At 37.9% G+C, this 26378-nt stretch overlaps 1 protein-coding gene across 1 annotated transcript in view; it reads left to right on the top strand.

Moving 5' to 3' along the window:
• The window catches only part of NOTCH4 (notch receptor 4), a 563400-nt gene that overhangs the window by 156987 nt on the left and 380035 nt on the right, over nt 1-26378 (top strand). Inside the window, exons 2-6 of the mRNA XM_044083199.1 lie at nt 4632-4716; nt 7609-7871; nt 18342-18686; nt 24302-24427; nt 25163-25396. Of these exons, the coding sequence (XP_043939134.1) occupies nt 4632-4716; nt 7609-7871; nt 18342-18686; nt 24302-24427; nt 25163-25396 (1053 nt within the window). The remainder of the gene's footprint in view (nt 1-4631; nt 4717-7608; nt 7872-18341; nt 18687-24301; nt 24428-25162; nt 25397-26378) is intronic.

Raw genomic sequence — 26378 nt, 5'->3', positions numbered from 1 at the left:
TTTCTTCCTATGTAGTTTATGTATCCTAACGTACACCATATACCTCTTGTGCCTCTGTTGAAGCCACTAAGGGTTGATATGCATGGCTGGCCAAATAAAACTGAGTACTTATGGATTAAATTTATGTGTATATCAATTTGTGTGGAGTTTCAGACAGATCTGTTGATTTAAACTGCTTGGAATAGGAATGGTGCACAGTGGGGAGGTAATTATTATTATTATTATTATTATTATTATTATTATTATTATTATTATTATTATTATTATTATTATTATTGTGACATCCCTGTACTGGCCCAGTAATCAAGGAGACTCAATCCTCACCACTGGCACAAGTGGGGGATGTTCACTGGGAGGATAACAGGTACACATACAGTATTTCCAGATGCAGCTCTCTAAAATGTGCAACTGTTTTGTTTAGCAAATGGGTTAACTATTGTGATTTAGAGTTTTAAAGCAGTGTTAGTAGCACAACAGGTAGCATACTTGTGTCTTGATGCAAAGACTGTAGGTTCTACTACTCCCATAGCCTATACATTTGTATTTTGAGGTGCTGCAGTCCTGAGTATATTCTCCTTTGGATAGAGATGCCTATTAACCATGAACCTGTTTTTTAGTTTACCAGCCATTCCCTATTTCAACATACCAGCTTATATTTTTTTAATGTAACATATGCAATTTATTCTTCAAGGGAAGCAAGCACTGAATTTGTAGATGAAAACACTGAAATATAAAGTTGTTTTCTAGCAGCAACCTCTTCATTAGATTCAGGTTTATTTAATGTGGAATTATTCAGGTGACTTTTACTTCTGCAGAGATTGTGCATATTGAATGATATTGGTGGATTATAATGACAGACGTTTGAGTGGCCTTTTATGGTTGAAATGTTCTGAATTGGGCAGCTTTGTTATTTGTGGTTCGTATGTTTTGTTTCATTCTTAACTGGAAAAATGTTCAAAACTATAAATTTAAAATGTGGTCTAACAAGTGCTGCTGTATTATACAAGGGATATCATTTAATTAATATATTTTATAATTGAATAAATCAGGAAGGTGAATCAAAGAACTCTGGCATGGTCCTAAATGTGTGTAAGGGGCTTATGATTTGAAAACAGCCCAAAGGTAAACAACCCACCACTGGCCAAATGCATTTTCTTTGAATGTGGGTTTCAGTACTGCTTCAATGAATGAGTTTCAAAGGCAGAGAAGTTTTAATGATAAGTCTGTTTTCACTGTAAGACTGTATTGCTTTCTTTAGCAACTGTCTATCAGTGTTTGTGGTATACAATTTGAAATAAAAGTTTTAAATCCAAATATCTGTAATCAGCTGTAGAAGTAAAGCATAAAACAGCATGCACACAGAGTTTTGAACATTGGAGGCAATGTGTTTTGGGGACTGTTAATGATTTTCTTTAACATAATACTCTGGGAGGGTCAACCAGATGCTAGTGATCAATGTGTTTTGGGAGCTGTTGATGACTTTCTTTTTTTTTAAATATAATATCCTGCCAGGAGCCAAAGAGATACTAGGCATGCAGTGTATTCTGGATGACATCTGTTTTTTTAACCTAGTATTTTTTGCAGGGTTAGTCAAGATAAATTAGGATGGCTTATCAAAGTTTTGTTGTTGAAGCAAAACTTTACTTTTGCATGAGTAAAGTGTGTATGGATGAACTAAAGCAAGATCACATGCAAGTTCTTGGCTATGTGATGTGAAAGAAATACAGTAATGTAACTGCTGTCTTTTATTTTCATTATTTTAAACCTTGGAGGCTCAAAGCAGATTCTCTTGATAGGCAGTTGGAATGGGGGCTATGGTTATGTGCAAATGGAATGACTGCAGTTCTAGCTTGCTTTGCAAGACTAATGTGCATTTGAGTGAAGTAAGATCAGCCATAAGCATTGAACTGAGTGTTGTTTATGTGAAAAAATAATACTTACCTTAATAACAGTATTGTCTTTTTCTGTTGGTTTTGTTTTTAACCTCACAAGATCAAATCAGATAGTGTGGGTGGGATAGGCACTGGGAATTGGGGCTGGGTGTGAATTAAACAAATTGCCCTGCTGTTTAGGATATGTTGGACAGTCAATTTGCAAACCCATGCACAATGTAAGGGTTTTCGTTAAGCTTGTCTAATTTTTCAATAACACCATCATGAAGAAATAGTGTCAGATGTTATAGTTATATCTTTGCAAAACTGTAACACTTTTTGGTCTGTATTTTAATATGAATGTAAAATAATTATTGAGTTAATGAGTGTTTCTGTAACATTGCTTCATCCCTTTCTAGTTGGCCACACCCCTTTCTAGCTGACCCCACCCATTCACTGTCTCCTGCAGCCCCCCCTTTGATATGAAGTCACCAGCCGTCACTGTGTATTTCACAAACACACACACACACACACACACACACACACACACACACACACACACACACACACACTTGCTTTTAACATACTTTTTTTTTACTATATTAAAGAATAGAAGAATATTCTGAATGGTCACCTGTTGGCGAGCATAATTCCAAAGAGTAATTCAGGTAGTGTGGTCTTCTCCAAATGAAGCTTACCTTCCTTTGCACTTAGGGCAATGGTGGTATGTCTTAGAAGTGCTGCAATATTAATCATTGGTGGCTATTTTTTTTTTGGATGTAACATTAAAAAAGACTATAGCTTCATTAACTTTTCCTTTTCTTTCCTCGTTTTTCTTTTCCAGAATTTTCTGATATATTGTAAAATGGATACATAAAACAAAATGCAGAACATTAAAATGGTAGTTACAAACTCCTCCAGCCCTTGCTTCTTGGGATTCCCTCTATGTTGTTAGCTTAGTGCTCCAGGATATAAAGTATAACAGTTGTCTGGAAGTTAGCGTAGCTGTTGAATGCTATGAGTTATTAATGGCCTACTTCCTGTAGTCCAGAGTTTGGCCTCCTTGGTCTCTATTTGCCAACAGAGTAACTCTGAAAAAGTCACTTAACCAGACAGTGCTTTGAAGCATTTGAGAAACTAGGGCTATGCTCCTCAATGTTGTCCCAGATCACATGCATAGTAACCACCTACAAACTCATAAATGCATATTTCATTTTCTTTATAACTTCAAAGTAAGGCAGTCTGCTATTTAATGATTGTAGACTGCCTTGTAGTTGTTCTGCTGAGATATGAAGCTTTACAACATGCATCAGACAGCCCTTATGTAGCATGCCAGTCTAGAAATCTATAGAGCCACTATGTATGTAATATGCTGAAGTGTGCTGGTAAATCTTACTTCTGCTATAGCAGTACATCATGTGCTAATTCATGACAAACCATGGTGGTATAATGTTTCAAAAATTATGTCATCAGATTTCAAAACTTAGTTATGACCCATAGTACAGTTAGCTGGTGCATAGCTACTTATTATAAGTTTAGTAATGCATACTATGTAATAGTAATTCTATAATAACTGTGCATAAGACCCATGTCTGTATGACTGAAACAATGTGCTATCTGTGCTCAGTCCTTTCTAATAGCACAGAAGAACAAAATTCCAGTTATAACATACTACTATCGTGTATTTTGTCTTTAAACTATTTTATAGATCTTCCAGGTACATTTAATGCCCTTTGTCCATGGGATTTTTCACATATTTTAAGTGAAAGGTGTTTGTGATTTGTTTGCAGTTTGTTTGCATTTTGTATCTGAAGTCTTTATAAGTAGCAAAGTAAAATCTTCCCATTATATGGAACTGTTAATGCTTCCTCTGAGACAATGGTTAAAAAAATAAATTATCATTTAACAACAGAGTGTGTAGAACACAGAACTTTTTATGATGTCTACTGTTTCGAAATAGTATCTGTTTAAACCATTAGATGCAAATGATAGAAACAGAATCTATAATGTCAAATATTTGTACATTTTATTTATTTGTTTATTCATTCATTCATTAATTGGATGAGTGAACTGAACTTTCATAGTCATTTTTGAGACATGACATGTTCACAAGGGCAAGGGTAATTTCAATATAAATCAGAACATACAGTCAAACAGCAAGTTCTTGTGAGGTGGAAGGAACGCTGGACTGCGAGAAGAAGGCACACACTGTAAATTACTGAGCATGCAAACTCCACACAAACAGTAAAGGGAGCTCAGGATTGAACCACAGACTGAAGATATGAAGGTAAAACCACGACCACTGACACCTAGATGATTTACTCATAATTTTGTTGCAAACTTTGATGATGTTATTTTGCCACCTATCCAGAAAATACATGGAATAGTAGTTGCTAATAACTCATTACTACCTTCTTTAAATATTTAAATATTTCTTCTAGAAAGTGCAACCTTCTAAAAATGTGAAGTCCAGATCTCATAAATCTCAAAACACAGATTCTGGATTTATGTTTAATCCCTGAATAAAGTATTAATATTGCTATAACTTTTAGGCAAGGTACACAAAGACTTAAGCCATGTTAACTTGTTGAGTAGAAAATTGTTTGCATAAAAGTGAAACCAGAATGTATTTTGTTGATATTTGCATGCCCCTTTACTAGGTTAATTGACACTACACCTGAATTTTACCACATAGATTCATTTTTACTTATTTGCTTGACAATTATCACAAGTATTGATTTTTTATCTTTTTTTTCACAGGCTTCCAATGTTTGAATGCAACTGATCCCTGTTCAAACAGAGGGAAGTGTATAACCAACAGTACCACCAATGTTTCCATATGCCAGTAAGTCAGCACGCAGTAAATAAAATTCTTACCATGTGGATAACATGCAGATAATGAACCTTAGAACGTATGTCAAAAATAGTTGTCTGCCCCTGAAAAATGTACTCTTTAATTCAGTAAGCTTTAACCATATGGTAGCCTATAGAAGTAACTGAGCAGCAGATTCAAGGCATCTGTATATCAGTCGGTCAGTTATACCTTATATTCTGGAACTATATCTACGATCACGTTTACTGAGCCGGATGCGTAATAAACCCTGTATGCTGTAGACACAGAAATAGTCAGTTCTCTTTCTTTCTTAGTCTTGCATTATTTTCTGAGAGCATGTTGCTGCTGTTTTGCAGAGAGTTGACTGATACTTTACTGGCATAGTCACTCACAGGAGAAGCTACCGATTCACTAAAATTAACTACTGAAATTTTATTTCATTAACTGAAATTCCATTAATTCTGTCACTATATGTTAAGTTTAACTGCCAGCTAAGTACAGTCATCTGACTATCGTATCTTATACACACAACACATAAAAGAAAACTGGTATACGAAAATGCAAGCATTACAGAGTTAATTTCAGTTTGTACTTGGTTAACAATTTTGTGTAAACTGTACATTAAATAGGCAGGGCTTTCCTGTTTCATTCAACTGGATCTTATTGGCAGCTAACACTATAAGTTCTACATTTATTTTTGTATGTTTACATTTGAGATTTATAACATTATGTCGAGAAATTGTAATGTGGTACACAGTTTTTTCCCAGTATGCTCCAGTTTGTTGTTACTGTAGACACTGGATCTTTTTTCCTGTCATTCTACACATTGTTAGTAAGGATTAGTTCTTTGAGGTGTTTAGATCATGCATTTTGTTCTGTAGAATAATTTTGTCTGCCTTGAAAGTGAGAATTACTATCAGTTTAGTGGAGTATCAATGGGTGCCTCCTGCACACCTTTCTATGCAAAACTAGTACACTGGTCCTGGGAACAACATTATGTACTTAACTCACATATAATGCTTTTTGTCACCTTTTTCAGATTTCTGGATAACATGTTTCTGCTGTGAAAAATTATAGAAGAGGTTTAAAAAATGTATGGATTTTTTTGAACACTGCAAATTTTTTTTTAAGTTTTACAAATAGTTGTTCTAGCAACACTATTAATTATTTAGATTTGTCGATTTCTAAGGACACCACTAACTGAACTTTCTCGTCAAACCTTTTTTTGTAATCCAACATTTTCCACATCTTATTTACATTTTCTCAATTGCCACTACTACAAATAAAACTGTTGTTTGAAGAAGGGACAAATAGATTGGTTTCTGATGACAATCTGTTCTTGTAAGAAATTGATAAGGTAATTAACATTTTTGGTAAGATAATAGCTCCTTTAATTTATTAAAAGATATAAAAATTTATGTAACCAATGTTATGGTCAACAAGCTCCATCCTATTGTGAAGTTTGCTGGGTTTAGTATAGTAAATAAATCTTAGGAAAACTTTTTTTATAAAGCAATGGTGTTGTAGTTAATAATTATCCCAAGGGACAAGGTTATCAAAGGCATTTTTAACTACAACTGAGCAGTGTTTCAATGATTTAATAATTTACCTGATCAACTTGGTATTACACCTCTGTTCGTATAGAAAAGGGAACTTAATATGCAATAATTATTAGAAGGGTATTAGATGGGAATTATTCTTTACCTTCCAACAATTAAACTTCCAAAAACAGGACCCACAAACGCAGAGTGCATCTTTGTATTGTTGTTCATTGTTTTACTGGTTTTTGTTTGCTTATCATTTTAATAACATGGTTATCTAAATTTTATAAACAAGGTCTTGTTTTAGATGTATTTATTCTGATTACTATTTCATGGGGGAAGAAAGCACTCAGTAAATTAGTCATTAAAAAAATGTTGTCTCCTTGCATTTCCAGCCACAATATATTGTCATGAAGTCATTCATATATGCCCATATATGTTATCCCAAGATCCCCTTCTCCTACTAAGGCATCCATCCCTCAAATTTGCAGTCCTATCTGAGCAACATCTCTTTGTTGGATATTCTACCCTCATTTTCATCTGCTTCTACCTGCTTATTTACATTTTACCCATCTTTATAGTTTAATACCCTTTCTTTGTTCTTTGTCCTCTGTTTTTATTGCTCATAATTTCTATTGCTTCCATCTGCAGTGGTTCTTGCTTAGACTGCCTCTGTACTAAAGACAGGTAGAGTAGTCAGAGTTATTCTACATTCCAACCTTGAGGCGCACATTTCTTAGTAGCTCATTTTGCTGCAAGCAAGGAGGTATTTCTGTTGAGGCCAAAGGTGAGCATCGGTTCATCCATGAAGTGTTTACATGCATAACAACCCCAAGCAGCAAGCCTCCCATAGAATGTATGGAGCTCAGCTTCAATACCTGGGAAAGTATAGAAAACATAGTATTGTTAGTCATTCAATGAAACATTGCAGAGTTATTTTCGACCAAATTACTTTAGCCAAATTCAACTTACAGGAAGAGAGAAAAAAAGAGAAAAATGCATTACTTTATTCCTGAATTGTATGTATTTGTAGAGTTTATTTTTTGGGAGGGTGAAATATTACTCCCCCAGCTAACTGCTAAGATGTTATTGGTCAGTAAGTTTATTTTGGAATATTTAAGTTGAAAGACTACTCATGATTTAGTGACAAAAGCTGTACTTGATTCCATTCACAAACTCCTTATTTAGCAGTCCTTAGGTGCAATTTACACTACAATGCACTGATATGCTTATTTTGTCTGTGTATTTTGTCTATTTTGTTTTTGATTGCTTATTTAGTATATTTTTATTCATTTATGTATTGTCTGCAAAATTTAATATATATTTATATCCAAAGTGAGTTTTACTTTGTCTTATCATTTAGGTGTACCGGTGGGTTTCTTGGAGATCACTGTCAGTACGGTGACCCCTGCATCACAGCACCTTGCAAAAATGGCGGCTCCTGCTTAGCAGTAATCAACAGTGACTCCATTGGATATACCTGTTCCTGTCTACCATCCTTCACCAGTAATGACTGCCAGTCTCCTGTAAACAACTCCTGTCTACCAAACCCTTGTGAGAATGGAGGAACGTGTGAATTAAAGCCTGAATCTGACTACATCTGTAAATGTCCACCCGGCTGGTTAGGTAAGGCACCAGCTTCTAAATGAGGTATTTGTCTGATGCAACAAAATGTCACTAGTTTTCACTAAAAATTCATCCATGGATGTGACTTCTTCTGCCTTTGTCCATATTCCCAGCGATGTTATTGATCAGCTTGCAATGAGTAGAAAGTGGCAGGGTGCTAAGTACTAGTTAAGAAAACATATTTGCGAAATCAAGGACTGTATATTTAAATGTTGTCATCACCTCATGCATGGCCTGTAAAAGTGTCAAAAGACCTTCAGGATAGTGTTGCTGATTGACATGATAGAATTATCTTCTGCACTTCCTTTAGATCACATGCAGCAGTGCAGTGATCCAGTAAAAGGATCCAGGGTGGAGGTGATAAAAAAGACAGGAACATGGGATCATCCTAGGCAAGTGATCATGAGCGCTATAAGATGCCTAGCGATATACACCTTTAACGGGGCAAACTTAAAAATAATTGCCACCTGTTTTCAAGCACTTAATAGTGTTCACCTCCCAATTGAGCAGGTCAGTACATGATAACCCTGGTGTAAATTTGTGTCTCCCCATCCAGTCATCAAGACTAGCCTTAAAGGTAGACAAATAGTACTTTGTTCTACGGCGGTACCTTATTCCATAGGCTATACATCAAGATAAGACCCTATCTCACCAGCAAGTCTTGTTTATTTGTTGGCATAAATTTAAGTCCGTAGTGTAGACATCTGTATAGCAACTCATTTTGTAAAGAAATAGGAGGTGAAATAGGACTGGGCCTTCCATGACTCAAAAAATGAGACACAGGTAATCTTGCAGCAACCTGAATATAATGAGAGTCGTGCTAATCTACTGGAGTAGTTGAAGGATTTAAAACATTTAATTTTTTTTTGTTAGAAATCTTTTTGCCTTTCTTATTCACCGTTTTGCTTTGAATTTTACATACAAAAGGGGGTAGTGTGTTTGGCAATGGGTCTGATAAGGGAAGAGTACAGTGGTAGGATGACTTCTTTGGATCTTGAAGATATATCATTGGAAATTAATTGTTCCAGATAGAAGAATTTTCTGACTGTGGTGGAAAGATGCTGATCGAATGAGAGAAAGTGATCCACATAAGTACCTAGGCCTCTTATGAAAGTATTTGCCTAAAGTAGAGTACCATTATAACATATAAAGTTGGAATAACCTTTCTGACAAATGCTACATGCTGCACATTTTTGATACACCATGTATGTGCATATTCCAGCCCTTCCAGCCTTTCCTAGAGCTGTTTTGAATAAGTGGATTAGCGATATCATTTCCCAGTTCGAAGTCATCAACAAACTTGGTCAGCCACACTTATATATTATAAATAAAATGGCTTGGAAGTCAACAAAATAAATGCCAAATAAGGGAGAGCCCAGAACCAGTCCCTGTGTTACACCACTTGTTATAAGTATATATTCAGAGATAGAGAACCAACAACTTTCACAGCCTGGGATATGTTGACCAGTCAGTTTGCAAACCCATGCACAATGTAAGGATTTTTGTTAAGCTTGTCTAATTTTTCAGTAATACCAGCATGAAGAGATAGTGTCAAATGTCTTGGCCAAGTTGAGCTAGGCAGTGTGCACAGAATGACTGCTGTCCAAGCCCCTGCATTTTTTTCAAAGAAGCTTACTAGGTTCGGGAGTCAGGACCTTCCCTTCACAAAATCAGACTGATTGGGCTTAAGATCAGTTAGGTTGCCTGTGTCTGCATCAATTAGTTCAGATATGATACTGGCTCGTCAAATGCAGAGTAACAGGTTGCAGCCAAAACCAAGAGGACAATCAAATATATTCAGAGGGGAATGGAATTTGAAAACAAGGAAGTCATTCTACTCTACATGGCACTGATCCACCCTCTTGATGTACTGGGTAATGATCTGGAGACCATATATGGAAAGGCCACAGAGCAAAAAGGAATATTTAGGAGATGGAGAGATTATATCATGAAGACAGATTTTTGGGGAGTGAGATATTATATAATGGAGGTAAAGAGAGATGTAAGGGTAATGCTTGGATTAATAAAGGAAAAGAGACCTAAGAATGGAAGAAAGAGAGAGACAGACAGACAGAGACAGAGAGTTGAACTCGTAAGAACATGGAAGGAGACCATATGGAGCATCATCCACAGATGAGAAGAACAAACTACAACACACTTTGTACACAGCATTATTGGTACTTAGAAAAGACTGCAGAAGTGGTGATGAAGTATGACTTTAACCAGTGCCTTTAAAAAGGCTTGTGAACAGAATAAGTAGAAGTGAGAAAGTAACTAAGGGGAATGCAAAGTGCTACCTGCAAACTAGTCATGAAATAGAGGGACAAACTCTCACATGCTGTCAGTATTCTGAAGGCACTAAACTTTATTTTTGTTTGTTGTCTGAGGTAGAGAGGATTTCTCTGATCTCCATGGGCCTTTTTCAGACTCAGCCAGGAATGGTGTCTGGTTAGATGACTTGATCAGAGTCATACAGTTAGGCAATGGAAACTGAGGGTATCAAGCCTTGCACCACTGGATCACAAGAAACAGCTCATTAACAGCTCCTTAATCGCTCCTTAATCCTCTAAGCCAACTGTCAGACAATGTAATCCATGTAATGACCACAAACTTTTATTGTAGCTGTTTTGCCTCTGTGACGCCATCTGCTAGTTGGACCCCCAGAAAGTTCAAAATCCCATGCATTCACAACTATCATCTGTATCTTCAATCCACTGATTATTCTCAAGGTGCAGTAACCTAACTCATTTAAAGTTACTACATACAGCTACAAGCGCAAACAATTCCTATTTTTTCTTGATGCATTGAACATACATAACTATGGATGGAACAGTGATCATGTTTCCTGAGATCACATACTTCTTGCGCCATCCAGCATATTAACTGTGTTCTCCTTTGACATGCGGCCCATTTGCATAAGGCAAATAACTTGTCTTTAGGAGATGAGATTAGTCATCTCCCAATTATTACTTTCATCTAAACCTTTTGAGCAAAATACATCAAATACTTGAAAGGTCTGGATATTAATGTGATAACAGCAGAGTCCCCAGTGCATCAAACAAACAATCAATAGCCAGTGCATCAAACAAACAAACAATCAATAGCCAGTGCATCAAACAAACAATTAATAGCCAGTGCATCAAACAAACAAGCATAACAGCACCGGGTACTAATGAACACCGTACTTTAATTTTCTGCTGCTTATTTAACAGTAAAAAATTATTGTGTCTTGCCCTCATTTGCCTATTTCCAACTATACATGCCCAAAATTTCTTTTGATACTCAGTGTTACAGCTGGATGAAAGTGCTCAGATTAATTCCCCTGCTGGTTTACCAAATGACATGCATGGGGAGAATGCATGCTTTAGCTATGTTAGCCATTAGGCAGGAGTTTTGTTTGTTGCATCACTCTGTCCTTATTGGGTGACTTTCAGGCATCCGGCTTCTGTCCTCATTCATTTGTGGTCCAACACACATGCATTGTCTTTAACAGCAATCAGTCTATGCATAAAATGTATATCAGTGGTACTGCCACTGAAGTCATTTTTGGGGTTACTTCAGGTCCCAGATTACAGTCATGTGACTTATATTATATTTATTTATGCCTGGCTTGGATGACTACATTTTTTCTATAGTCTCCTCATATTTTGCTCCATCCCATCATTTGCTAGGCCTGTTATCAATAAATGCTCGCTGTCCCTACATGCATCCTCTTATGAAAAGGGATAGAGGTGAATGTGGAAAGGAAAGTAGGGTTACAGCAGTGGGCAATGATGGGATTTATGTTTCCCCAGGAACACTACCACTTAATCTAAGACTTACTTCAAAGAGAATCGAATCAAATTTGGAGTTAGTTTAACGTACATAACTATGCATCAAATGCCTCAAAATTCTCAATCTTTAGGTTAGTACAGCTCAATGGTTGCATATCACAACTTCACTTCATATAAATACCTGCTTTAACATCTCCCATATTGAAAAAAGTATCAAATGCACTTATGATGTACAGTGTAATTGATTTATTACACTAAGTTACATAATGCTATATGCAAAGGCATAGTATCCCAAACTCATATATGTTCTTCCACTCGTAGCATTATTTTCTTCACACAACATCAATTTCAGACAGACATTATATAAAATCTGTGATTCCAGATGATTTCATTTGCTTACACTGTTTATTATCAAAGTGACTTAATCTTACATTCAGAGGTAGAGCTGTCCTTTCTATCCTGTCTACACTTATCTTTAAGTCATTATACTGTCAGCACTGCCCACACGGCGGCTGCGGTGGTGCAGGGTTAGCATTGCCACCTCACAGCAAGATGTTCTCCGGTTCGATCCTCAGCTGAGGTGCCTTCTGTGCGGAGTCTGCATGGCCTCCCTGTGGTCGTGTGGGTTTCCTCCAGGTGCTCCGGTTTCCTCCCACATCCCAAAGACATGCTGTAGGTGGATTGGATACTCTAAATTGGCCCTAGGCATGAGTGCGTGCATGTGTGTGCCTTTCGTGGAAGGTTGGGCACCAGGCTAGCAACTCAACACCGTAAAACTCCACTGCCAGTCATGAGCGGACAGGTGATCTGCTGTTGCGACCCCTAACTGGGAAAAAGCCAAAAGAAGAAGAAGGCTGTCAGCACTGCCCACAAATGGCCAGCCAGATCTCACCTGTACATCTTAGAACACAGGCCCACAATACACATTCATTAAACAGGCCCTTATTTGTTATTTCTCTTTAAAATCGCCACTGTAGTCTGTATTTATTTTATGTATTTATTTATTTATACTCTATTGACTGGGTTAGTCCCACTAGGTCAATCACTTATTTTCCGTGGAGAAAGAAAGTGGTAATTCGTACTGACTAGGAGAAATTTAGCTCGAGCACTTGGGGACTTCCCTTGCTGTTTTTGACACATGCCGTGGGATCTTTTACATTCATTTGAACTTTACTGTAAAGGCTCACCCAGACTCTGCTACAGTTTGCTGTGAGGGAAAGGTTAGTTTGCTTTTTGTTTGCTGTATTTTGTATTACTTTATTGCCTTTTTCTATTTTGTATACTGTGATTTGTTTTCCTTACACTGTGTTTTACTTGTACTCTGCTTTTAACTGCATATTAAAACTTGAAAAGACACCACAGCTCTGTCTCTTGTGAGTCAGACAAAAATTTTTCCCACCTTCCCACCTGGTTACTGTTGTGTTCTTAAACACCACTGTCTTTATAGCTGTCTGCCCCTTATGTTAATTTGACCATATATTGCATTTCCTCTCTGCTTTTACTGGTGGGTGTGAGTAAGCACAAAATTATCATTTTGTGAAATCCACTCCCCTTCAACTATTTAAATTTATTGGCCATCCTACTGTATTCCAGAGTGCCAGAATAAAAAAGTGACCACCCCCTTTCAATCTATCTTGCTGTTTTAAAAATAGTGACTCTCCACTAAAACTTAACTTTTTAGACAGGTAAAACTTAAGTTACCTACTTTCACATCTAACTGCTCTAGTGCACTCTGCAGTGTTTAGGATAAACCATTTTTTTTTCATCTTACCTTTAAGCATCTATTGCAAGATGACCAGTTATTGGAGAGCCCACGTTCTGTCTCTCAGTAGTCATCTTGGGATTAGTGCTTCTGTTTTCTCCTGGTGAGAGGAGTGCTGTTACTTTATTTCCTGGAGACTGCTGATCACAAGAAAGCTTAATAACTGCTTTATAGGTGACGGCTTGGAATCTGTACTTATATTTTGATCCTGTTGGGAGTAGGAGCAGAGTGCATTGATTCCTGACTCTTTCTGGTTGGAAAGGGAGTGTCTGTGCTTAACGTACCTGATTGGTCTGGTTGCTATTCGAGGCATCTACCAGAAAAAGGCTACAAGCCTGCAGACTCTTGTATCATCTGGGACAAGACACTGGATCACCAAACAGGCTGTGGCCTGCTTCTTTTCTTGGGATTGGTGTTAACATTTTGCTTCTGGTGAGAGAAGAAGCAAAGGAGTATTGTATCCCAACAGAGTGAAGTTGTGCTGAGACCAGCTTTAGTAGTAGCCAGGCAGTCGCCATTCATGCGACTCCCCTCTTTTCATCATTCTTGACAAGCTAATTCGTTACTTTCAGTAAGTACTGCTTGATTTCTTCCTTACTTTAAAATATCTGCCTAAATACTTCATCTTTAAATTTTCAGGGTCTACGTATTAGTCTCCCCTTAAGTGTTTGGCAGTGCTCTGTACAGACTCAGATACTTTGAGTGACATTTTTCCTGTAAAAGGCTTCAGTACTTAATACATTGAGCTCATATCCAGGCATGTCTAAAGGTCAGTTCCCTGTGCTTTCTTCTGTCAACCTGGTGAACTTGGGCATCCTGAGGCAATGTAGCAACTGCCTCATGTACACAGACAACCCTCTCCTCTTACCTATCAGCACTATGACTTGCAAGAAATGCACATATATAACCAAACTGAAAGCCAAGCACTCTCCAGCCAAGACTGGATTAGCCAGTCAAGAGGAGAAGGTTAACACCTGCACCACACCACATTCAACGCATAGCCCTCCAGAACATACACCACCACAACCCTCACATAGTAACACAAAACACACACCTACTTTTGCGGAGGCTCTCAATAAAAATCTGCCCAAACAACAGAGACCATTGAGGCAGAAACCCAAACAACCACCACATCCCAGCACAAACCATGAGACACATAGCTCACATAAACAGTGTGCCACTCAACTAAAGCCCATAAGGCAAAACAACTTACCCAATACACTAGTCATAGGTGACTCAATAGTAAGGCACACTGATGTCCCACTCACTAGGTTGAATAAGAAGAAAGTTACGGTCAGCTGCCTGTCGGGTGCCAGGATCTGCCACATAACGCACGCACTTAGGTCACTCCACAACAGGTACAAATATGACTCTGTCATTGTCCATGTTGGTGTGAATGACCTGAGATGTACCTCCCTGGACTACATGAAAAGACACCTAGAGGAGCTCTTGGATCTTGTAGCCCAGGCAGGTATGACCCTAGCTCTGAGCAGCATCCTACCATCACCCAGAATGATACCACAGTACAAGCATAAAATGATTGACTTCAACAATCGGCTAAGTTTCTGTTTTCATTCTAAGGGGATCCAGTATCTGTCTGCCTGGGATGACATGATCGACAGACCTCAATGCTTCACGAGATGGCCTGCACCTGTCACCCCAGGGATTCCGGATACTGGCCAAGGGTCTTGCCACCCCTTATAGTGCCTTTTTTAGGCAATGTCCTGAAGACAAAATTACCACCATAACAGCTACAAGCAAACAAAATTTTAGGGTAATGCTACTCAACGCTAGAAGTCTAAATCTCAAAATGCACTCGCTTGAAGCACTCCTTAAAATGGAGAACATTGATATCTGTGCTGTGACCGAGACCTGGTTCAAGGCTCCGGAGAGCACCCCAGCACTACCAGGCTATAATTCATACCACACCTTTCGGCCGCTAAACCTGGACCAAAGCACTAAAGGTGGTGGTGTCTCCATATTCATAAAGGATATGCACACCTCCAGACTAGTAGCCCAACATAACACATCAGAAATACTTCCGCTACAATTAACACTGGGTAAAACTGCAATCCAGGTTATAGCCTAGTTACTAGTTATAGATCCCCCTCCATGTCCCAAGACTCCCACTCCACATTCCTAAACACACTGGAAAATATTAGGGTACAACCCAATACCCTTATACTGGGAGACTTTAACTACCCCTCCATTAACTGGGAAAATTACTCATGTACCAACACACTTGCACAACGTTTTCTGGAATTCATTAATTCCAATGCCCTGGACCAACTCATTCTTATCCCCACCAGGGGTAGAAACATCCTTGACTTGGTCATTACTAACATGGGTGACTATTGCTCTACACGAGTAATCAACTCCTTCCTAGTCAGATCTGACCACAAGCTAATCACCATGGATATCCGCATCCCACTCTTACTCCCCCCAAAGGAAACCACTGTAAAACACTTCTCCGAAGCCAATTTTGGACTTCTAAAAACAGAGGTGGCTAACTTCACGACACCCATGCAAATAGAAAATAGATGCATGACTGAATCATACACCAATGCACTGTATGAGCACATACACAAGTGCATGGAATGGGCCTTACAAACAGAACTAAGATGCTCTCCTCCAAAAAAAGGAAGCCAATCTGGTGGTCCCCCACCATAAACAAACACTACAACAGAAGGAAAAAACTGTTGCAGAAAAGGATGAAGTCCCAAGACTGGAAAAACTCCCTTTTCAGCCTCAGCAAAAAACTGAGATCCATCATCAAATCCTCTAAAGCTAGCTATGAAAACAAAACTGCTGCAGATTCTAAAGACAACCACAAGGCATTCTGTAGTGATGTCAAGAATCTACATGGCAATGCTCAGATCTGCTCTGAGTTACAGCACAATGGCAATACATATACAGAACCAACTGATATTGCCAACATATTGGTCGACAGGTTAAGTGTGAACTTTACCCCCCTTCACCCCCTAAAGGGCTTATAACAATACCTGAGGAATGCCAAGTCCCTATTATCATGGCTACACAGGTAAAAAAACACACTGCCCAAAGCCAAGAATACAGCTTCCATGGTACCTAATAATCTCCCTAGCTGTGTTCCACATGAATTACAAAGTGAACTGTCCCCACAGCTGAGTACCCTGTTCAATCACAGCCTCATTTCAGGCTTTGTTCCTACCGAATGGTGCACTGCTATGGTCATCCAACTCCACAAAGGAGGAGTGACTACAGACCCTGGGAAATACCCCCCATTAGCCTGATGAGTCTGATATGTAAGGCTATGGACCGCATCATCATGGACCTTATAAATAAGGACATAGGGAATCCTCACACTCTGGAGCCCATGCAATTTGGGTTTGTGAAATGTAGATCATGCCTGCTCAACCTGATAGACTTCTTTGAGTCTGTCACCAGAGCTGTGGATGAGGGCAAGGTAGTTCACACAGCCTACCTAGATCTAGCCAAGACCTTCAACATCATCCCTGACTCAGGAATTATACACAGACTCACTAAACTAGGCATAAATCCCTATGTCATAAGATGGGTTGCCAACTGCCTCACTGATAGAACCCACACTGTGAAAGTAGCGGGGGACACAGCCCCCCACATCAGGGGGTGTGGGGGCCAAGTCTCCCACTATGTTTGGGTTCAGAGGTTTATTTTATTTCGCAATGGCCTAGCGAATTCTTTCCCGAGGAAAGAATGGGCGTTCTCGATTTTAAGGTTTCAACGCTTAGGTGTCGATGTTTAGACATTCGGCAACCAAAGCTGTCGAACATGTAATATAGACCCAATTTCTGACTTTCTCATTCATGTCTCATTTTGAAAAAAACAACAGCTGTGTAACCAGCTGTGTAAGAACCCTTGAATAATCCTCAGTGTTGGACACTTTGATTTCCATTAAAATTTATATAGCACAGCATAGCATTTTCTATAACTTTATTAATGTCATTGTAAGTAGCAGTTCACAAGGATCTGTAAGTGGGTATTGCAAACAGCTTGAGATATCATACAGAGATTTTTGCATTATCAATACATCATGCTAAGAAACACTTGCATCATATGTATGCACTCTAGAATAGTAACAATAAATTGAATATCCTGTTTCTGTGTAATTGAAGAGCTACATTTCAAGAATATAAATAGTGTTGCCAGATAAAATAATGATTGGCTCCATCTTTGTGTAGCTTTAACTCATCTATTGGTGAAACAACTGCTGTAATCTCATCTCTCTCTATTTTTCTTCTCTTGTACGCCTTCTGTGTTGGACTTCCCCATTTCCTTCTCTTTCAACCTCCCCTTTTCTTCTCTCTCACCTCACATTTCTCTCTCCTCCTAAACTTAAACATGTTTTATACTCCTCCCACTGCTAACTTACTCCCTGTTCTTAGCCAAAGTACTCTTACGTACATCACACAATCTGGAGTGGCTCTCCTCTACTTCCATCTGTACAGTTAAATTTGTCACGCTGTTTTAGAATTTATCTTACATATGACACAAACATTTTGATTCTATTCTTCTATCACAATGCATCCAACACTGATTGTCTAATATGTCCATGTTCTTACATGTGCCAAAACAAATTCTTTTGTATTTTGATTGCCTGTTCACAAGACTTGCACTATTTCTATGTATTTTTTTCTGATTACTTGTTTGTATCTACTGTACTTATTTCTGTGCATTGTTTATCTGTACTTGTTTATATCTAAATCTTTTACTCTGTATTATATGCAGTTTTTCTCCCCAGGGCTCAGCTGAAAAGGGGCTTTCTTTAGATAAATGGAGAAAGTGCATGTAGTCAGGATTTCTTCTAAACATTGGAATAGGAAACCTAATTATGGATTTGTTGAAATAATGTTCTTCATGCTACTAAGTCACATTCACTGGAAAACATGACAAAAATCAGATTGTGTTATCTTCCAGGTAAAAGCTGCCAGCGAGCTAATTTGTGTGCTGCCAGACCTTGTACTCATGGTGGTATATGCACTAATACCTACGACCACTTTGTATGCCAGTGTCCTCCGGGATTCCAAGGCCACGTCTGTGAGTCAGACATCAATGAATGTAACAGCAGCAGTACAGTAAGTCTGTGTCAGAATGGAGGAACATGTGTTAATACCCCAGGATCCTACCAATGTTCCTGTCTTCCTGGATTTACAGGACATGACTGTGGCTCATGGATCAATGCCTGCTCCCCATCAGTATGTCAAAATGGAGGAACATGTGAACAGACTGGAGTATCCAAAACCAAGTGCTCCTGTTTACCAGGTGAGTCATTACATATTAATATAATATGTATTAATGAATCCATACACATTTAGCTGTAACAAGGTAAATGCGGAACAGTGGCAGTTCCACTGCATGATGGGATGAGGCTTGAAATGAGCTTACTGTGTCACAATTGTGTGGGAAATCATTAAACTATATCACGGTATCACTTAATGGATAGGGTCAGAATTACCCACTCTGATATCTGGTCTTTTTTCCTGACATAATTTCTGTAAACATGCAATAGTTTACAAGAAAACCAAGGCTTTTTATAAAATAATTTCATTTTGTGGAACCATTGTGCTGCAACAATCAATACTATTTTCAGACCCGATGTTTGAATCCAGTGATGATTTGTTAAAATAGCTATTTGCTGTGATGTTTACTATAGGCATATTCCCCCACTGTTCCATATCCCCTGGGTTGTGATATGCTGACACTAGTTTTCTTTTTTAATGTGTATGCTGACTTTGTCATTTTTGTCTGCTGTTTACTGGTGGGCAGTGGCCAGTCCAAGAATTTGTATCAGAACAGTTTCAAAGTGTGCATGTCATTAGGAAAGATGACAGCTCTTCTAGAGTCAGATTTACTTCACTAATGCACATAGACTCTTTATCAAAGCCCCAGTTATAAAATCCACTAAACAACAGGCACGTTGCATAGCCGACATGTACTTCTGCAAATAAGTGGTTTGTGTTAACCATAAAAGTTGTGTTAACAGTGATAATGGTTTTCTTGTCACTGTTATAATACTGTCAATTAAACTCCACTTTTTTGTCCTATTAGTACAATTTAAAACTAACAGGTAAAGTTATATTTACAAAGGAATATAAAGTTAAACTGCATCCTTCCTTCCTAAAAATTATCCCAGGAAGTCACCAGCGTTCTGAACAAGTAACAGTGTTACCTAGAGACTTAAAACATCACTTGAATAATTAGTATTTGCCATTTGGTATGCTCTGTAGAACATTATGTACAATTTAAAGTTGTGTGTGTGTGTGTGTGTGTGTGTGTGTGTGTGTGTGTGTGTGTGTGTGTGTGTGTGTGTGTGTGTGTGTGTGTGTGTGTGTCTGTACTCATACATGTGTTTGCATGTTTATAGATAGACACACACATACATTTTTATACAAACAGATTGCCCGCAATTTGGTGCATGATGTCCCCGACACTAGAAAGGAATTCAGGATCAAAAATGCAATACTCAAAATATTATGCTATACAGATTGTTGTTTTCCTAGGTAGAAAAGAAAGTGCAAAATATTTTGATTTCCAGAGCAGGTTGGTATATGTGCAAAAAAGATTAAAACCATTTTAAAATGTTATTTACAGGGTGATAGAAATAGACACAACACTCACACAGCCAGAATATGACATGCATAAGCTCTGTTTTTCAGTGTGCTGAAAAGCTAGTGGAGTGCAAAGGAGGCTGCAGCATTAGCTATTACTACTTACAAGGATGTCCATTTCTAGAAGAAGAAGAGTTGCTTTGTGGGAAAATGCCATCTGTGTAGTATGGAGAAAGCAATATAGCAAGTATTATAGATAACACAATGTCTCAATGGGGAAGAGATGGTGCATACGTATTGTACCTGGTCTGTCTAACACAATGAATCTGGCTTCACTTTGTTTATGGTCTATATCGCAGAAAAAGGGAAGCTGACTAGGCAGAAAGTCTATGATTTATGCATATTATCATGACTAATTGAGACTTGCCCAAATTAAATTGCTCTATCCTCTGGATGACAGGTTCCCCAGTGGTAGTGTCATTACTGTCAGTACTGTGACTTGATGATTTTGACTGATAATCATTTGAAATGTCATGACCCTAAAGACTGAGTCCCAACAAACTGAGACTGAATGACTGAAAAAATTGACTTACAAAGGCATACACTAGGTCTGAGATGGCCATTTCCCAGAATACTCCCTTTTTTCCCCGGGTATAGTGATCTTATAGTTAGTTTACAAAAGTTTAGAAGGGTGGAAGCTTGCCCCCAACATTGGGGTGCAGGGGGAATTGCCCCCTGCAAAAAAGAAGTTTAATGGAGAAGAGTAATGTTTGAATTGCACTCTTCTCCTGTATTTGGAGTCTTTTTTTTCAGTGTGTTAGCATTTGGCATTTGGACTGCCGACATTTTAGTAGGGAGACAGATGATCTCTACCACAGTTCACTGGTAGATCCTGAGGAAGTGAAGCTAATTAAGCGGGATATGGTATAACTCTTTGTGGAGAGGTCTGCTTCATCAGACCTCATCATGATAAGCCCATAAAAACAAATTTTACAACTCAATCAAAACTGTTCCAAAAGACATGTGCACACAAATATTAAAAACATCCACTCCACCACATACACACACACACACACACACACACACACACACACACACACACACACACACACACACACACACACGCACACACACGCGCGTGCGCACACACACACACACACACACACACACACACACACACACACACACACACACACACACACACACACACACACATAGACACCTCCATATGCAGACACGCAGACACACACACACACACACACACACACACACACACACACACACACACACACACATCCAATGAGCATATTGTAATGTGAAAATGGAAAGGAGGCATAATGGTTATAATATTTGCCTTACAGACACAAGGTGCAGAGTTTGATTCTCACAGGGGTTAACCGGATAGGCTTAAAATGGCTTACAAGGGTGGTTAGCCTACTACTAATCTATGAATGTATGCAATGGACAAACCAATTCAGTTTCATCTTTGAAGCCAACTTTATGGACTACAAATCCTAAAGTGCATTTTCAAACTTTTGACTTGTCTGACATTGTTCCTTGCACTGTGCCAGTCCAAGTGTTAATAACAATAATTTGTCAGAATTCCAGTCTTAATAAAGTTAAATGACTAATGCTGAAAATGTTATCCTGCTACTAGAAGCATCCCAGATATCTGATATCTTCCCACCACGTGGTCTTGTAGTTTGCAGCTGTCAAATACCTGGCTCCTGTTATCTTAATCCCCAAGTGAAGCATGAAAGTTGTGTAGATTTTCACATACATCATCTCCTTTTATAAAGTTTTTTTATTTCGGTCAAGACATAAAGTGTGCCACCAGATAATGTGTGTTTAACTCGTGCATTAAAGTTTGGTATACCTGCCTAGCAGACCTTTAGTTGTTAATATAATTTTATACTAAGCTCTCTGACATTTGAGCTTCCTCTTCCCTTACTGTTTTACTCTTGCTGCCTTTGCGTTTTACTCCTGCTGTCTTTGCGTTTTACTCTTGCTCCCTTTGCTGGTAGGCTTTTACATTTATTTCTCGATTTTTCAGTGTTTCCATACACATTTCATAGGTTTACACCCACTTTAGCTGGGATTTACAGAAATGCTGTACAAATGCCTGCTGAGGAAGGTGCCATTGCACAGTGTGATAAATATTTATTACACATGAATATCAAGGCCTTACCCTACTCTGTGCCAGTATGGTAATCAGGAGACAGATGGAGTTCAGCAGCTGTGGGTAATTGTGCAGCTATCTCGATATGTGGCAGAGCACGCCGAGGAGTTCAGAAGGAGTAGATGAGTTGGTTATCAACAAACTGTGTTCAATCACTTGATGATCAGTTTTCTTAATTTTTCAATGGCTGTTTATATATATATATATATATATATATATATATATATATATATATATATATATATATATATATATAATTGTGTGTGTGTGTGTGTGTGTGTATACATGTATACATATATATATATATATATACGATCTATATTAAAATCGTGAAAGCTCAGTTTTGCGAATACAAATTGATCGACACATAAGTGTCCAACACCAAATACAGCGACGAGTGAATAAAGCGAATCCAGAATGTCGAACGACTTTTTGTGGCCAGCAGGGTGATCGTGGGGATGAGGAAATAAATCTTTTTCTCCACTGTAGTGCGGTCTTGGAGTTGGAATATTTAAGTAGGGGAGTGGAGGTGGCGCTCTGCAAAAATGTTTTAAATAGTGTTTTGCTTTAGGTTTGTTATGTTGGGTTTTCCTTATCTGTGTGGCGCTGTTGCTTCCTGGAATACATTCGACATTGTGATTTTCGCGTTTCTTGTCCGCTGTATTTGGAGTTCGACATTTATGTGTCAATCATTGTGTATGATTTTAATATAGACCCATATATTATATATATACATATATATATAAATATATATATATATATACATATATATATATGTATATATATATATATATATATATATATATACAAATATATATATATATATATATATATATATATATATATATATATATATATATATATATACATATATATATATATATATATATATAGATATGGATTCCATACACTAGATCAAAGGTTCACTACTTCAAAATAGTGTATGGAATGTACACTGCAGCGAAAGTGCACTTAATCAAAAGTGCACTTACGCAAAGTTCAGTACAACGAACGGGCGTTGTACTGAACTTCCTGGCAGTACTCACAGACCTTAGGGTTAGGGCATCGGTTAGGGTAAAGGGATTGCTTTATTAACTATCCCCTTACCATGACCCGTGTCCTAACCCTAAGGTCTGTGATGACTGCAGCGCAGTGAAGGGCATAGCAATGTCCTCCACTATGGTGCTATAGTCACGAACCTTAGGGTTAGGGCATCGGTTAGGGTAAGGGGATTGCTTTACTAACTATCCTCTTACCCTAACCTGTGCCCTAACCCTAAGGTCTGTGAGTATCGCACCATAGTGGAGGATATAGCTTGTTTTTTAATGTCCTCCACTGTGCTGCGGTACTTTCGGTGAAGTGCACTTTCGCGGAAGTTCACTTTCGTTAAAGTGAACTTTCGCGTAAGTGAGGCTTCCTATTACAAGTTCGAAGTTGTGAACTTTCATTCTTGTAATAGGAATCCATATATATATATATATATATATATATATATATATATATATATATATATATATTATAGAAAAGTATCATTTTACAGACAGATGTAATTTAATGTATACTGTACAGGACTGGTAGAAAAGATATCAGACAAAAGTTTACATTCAGAGCAGATTAATTAAGCAAGATGTAGTTCTTTGATCCTTTTAAGTAAGCAAACTGCATTTTTAATAAACTGCAGTACCTTAAATTAACAGCCTAGTCAAAGGAGATTATATTGAAAATGAGACTTAAGACACTGCATAAACATTTTAATGGTGAAAAGATGTGAGATTTGTTTGCACAGAATGCAGTATGATGAGGGAATTACTGTCTGTGATGAGGTAGGCGGGGATTACCATCTGTGATGAGGTCGGCTATTCAGAGTTCTAGAAAGCTACAGAAAAAAGAAAAAGTATTACCATCTTGAAAAGGACTGGTTTTGTCTACAAGCAGAATATTCAGTTTTATATCCTTTGCACTAAACTAACAAATAGTTGATGTCTTCCAGAACCTGTCTTTGGTAAGTGAAATATTGTTTCTTTCTTTTGTTTAGTCTGGTAACAGCTAGGCAGAGACACTAAATAAGGAAGTTATTAATTTCTTTGTCAGGGCTTAATATTGAATGTGCAAAGCTAAACGTTTTCCACCATTTGTATTTCCTTGTACAGGTTTCACTGGAGAGTACTGTGAGGCAATTCCAACTGGATGTCCTACATTTCACTGCCAAAATGGTGGTAAATGTGTCCGAAGCCCTGGGACTAAAAGCAACTGTGAATGCCCAACCCAGTGGACTGGTAAATTTCACGTTCATCTTAAAAATATAATTATCTAAGCATAGGAAGAGAAAGTGAAATGGTGAAAAAAATGTTGACAAAAAAGGCAGACAGTGTTTCATGTTTCAATTTAACTCACCCCTTCATGTGGAAGGAGAATTATATTGTGTATTAGCATTAACAAACCAAGTTATGAGTACAAAAAGGAACGGGGCTTGTATATTTTAGAACAACAGCAGATACATTTGTCTTTCTGTCCTCTGTTTATTTGATACTAAGAGAAGATAGTATTTTTTATATTCCATGAAAACAAATTGGCCATGGGGTATAAATAGATATAAATCAATGTGTAGGCACACGAAGAAGTTGTTAAAGTTGTAGGATCTTTCAAGAAGGCACTCAAGAGTGTATGAGTTTAGAAACCTGACTTTAGCTTGAAAAGAAGGACATACAGGTGAACATATAAACAAAGTGTATTAAACCAAAAAGTTGAAGTAGCACCATCAGCAATACAGCTCTATAAAGGAGTATGCTGGGAAATTCTATGATTAAACACATGACAGCTATGTGAAGAGGATTAAAGGAAAATGCTTAAGACCATCACAGCTGCAGACTCACCAGAGGAGTTTCAGAATGAGAAGATTAACTCTCAACTAGAGACGAAAGATCCAAAAGTAAGCAAGTCAGTGTATTAGTGACAGACTAGAACGCATGTATGTTTATTTTTGTTTTTTTTTCACCCACTTGGGGATCTAGGACCTTACTGTAACCATGATGTTGATGAATGCTTACTACAACCGACAGTGTGCCAAAATGGTGGCACTTGCCAGAACAAGGAAGGGGGGTACCAGTGTATCTGTGTGAATGGCTGGGCTGGCATGAACTGCAGTGAAAACATTGATGATTGCTTGACTGCCACGTGTGCCAAAGGATCGACCTGTTATGACCGGGTTGGTGGCTACACCTGCAAGTGCCCTCCTGGCAAAACAGGTAAGTGACTATGTATGTAAATACGAAATGGATAAACATATATGTCAAAAGTGAAAAGATACACGTTTTCTGTTCCAAAACCTTCATTTTGTATCTAGATATGAATATTTAGGATTATTCTTTTGCTTTTATATAAAAATCATAAATTATTTAAATACCTTCGTATAGAACTGTACCATTTTCCACTAAATATACACATGGTGGTGCAGTCCCAGCACATTTTCTGTAGGAGTCTAATGCATTCACTCATGCAAACAGCAAATAGCTTCCACTAAGCTTTAGTGAAAATGACAAATATTTTTAATGACATTGTTATGATGGTCTGAATTACCTGCAGAACTTACTATAATAGTATTGAGATTACTAGCATGAACGTATTTGAATATTCGATCATTCACCAGGTACTTTATGCATTTCGAGGTGATAAGGAGCTCAACACCATACCAACAACCAGTAGGTGCAAGGCAGTGAAACTAAACCCATATGGGATGCCATGCTATTTCAAGATGTACAAACACACACTCTCCCCAAGCAGGTGACACACATCTAGTGGCAATTTGGAGGCTCACCAACTCACATAATTTATGTCTTCATAATCTGGGATAAAACTGGAGCACCCAGTGAAGGCCCACTCAGTAGGAAGACATGTAGTCTCCATACAGAATGCAACACAGTACATTGGGGAACAAATCACTGAGAATAATTGACCCTAACTTATCTGACAGTCTGCCATCCTGTATTTAAATATTTTCTGCTGAAAAGAAAAAGCAAAACCTTTTTACCAAATGAAAATATAGTGCCTGATTACAATGCATTTTGGGTACTGAATCACCCAAATGCACCATAGAAAGTAAGATAGTTGACTTCATATAGTGGAACTACTGTATGAGAAACTCAGTCTGTTATTCAGTCTTGAAATTTTTAATACTAATAAAACACTCAGACATAATAACTTAAAGTTTTTCTGTAAGACAAACCAGGA

This window comes from Protopterus annectens, chromosome 9.part0, assembly GCF_019279795.1.
Source record: "Protopterus annectens isolate FY-2018-M chromosome 9.part0, PAN1.0, whole genome shotgun sequence".
Taxonomy (NCBI): domain Eukaryota; kingdom Metazoa; phylum Chordata; order Ceratodontiformes; family Protopteridae; genus Protopterus; species Protopterus annectens.
Note: the sequence above shows the minus strand (reverse complement) of the source record. Positions and strands in the feature narration are given on the sequence as shown.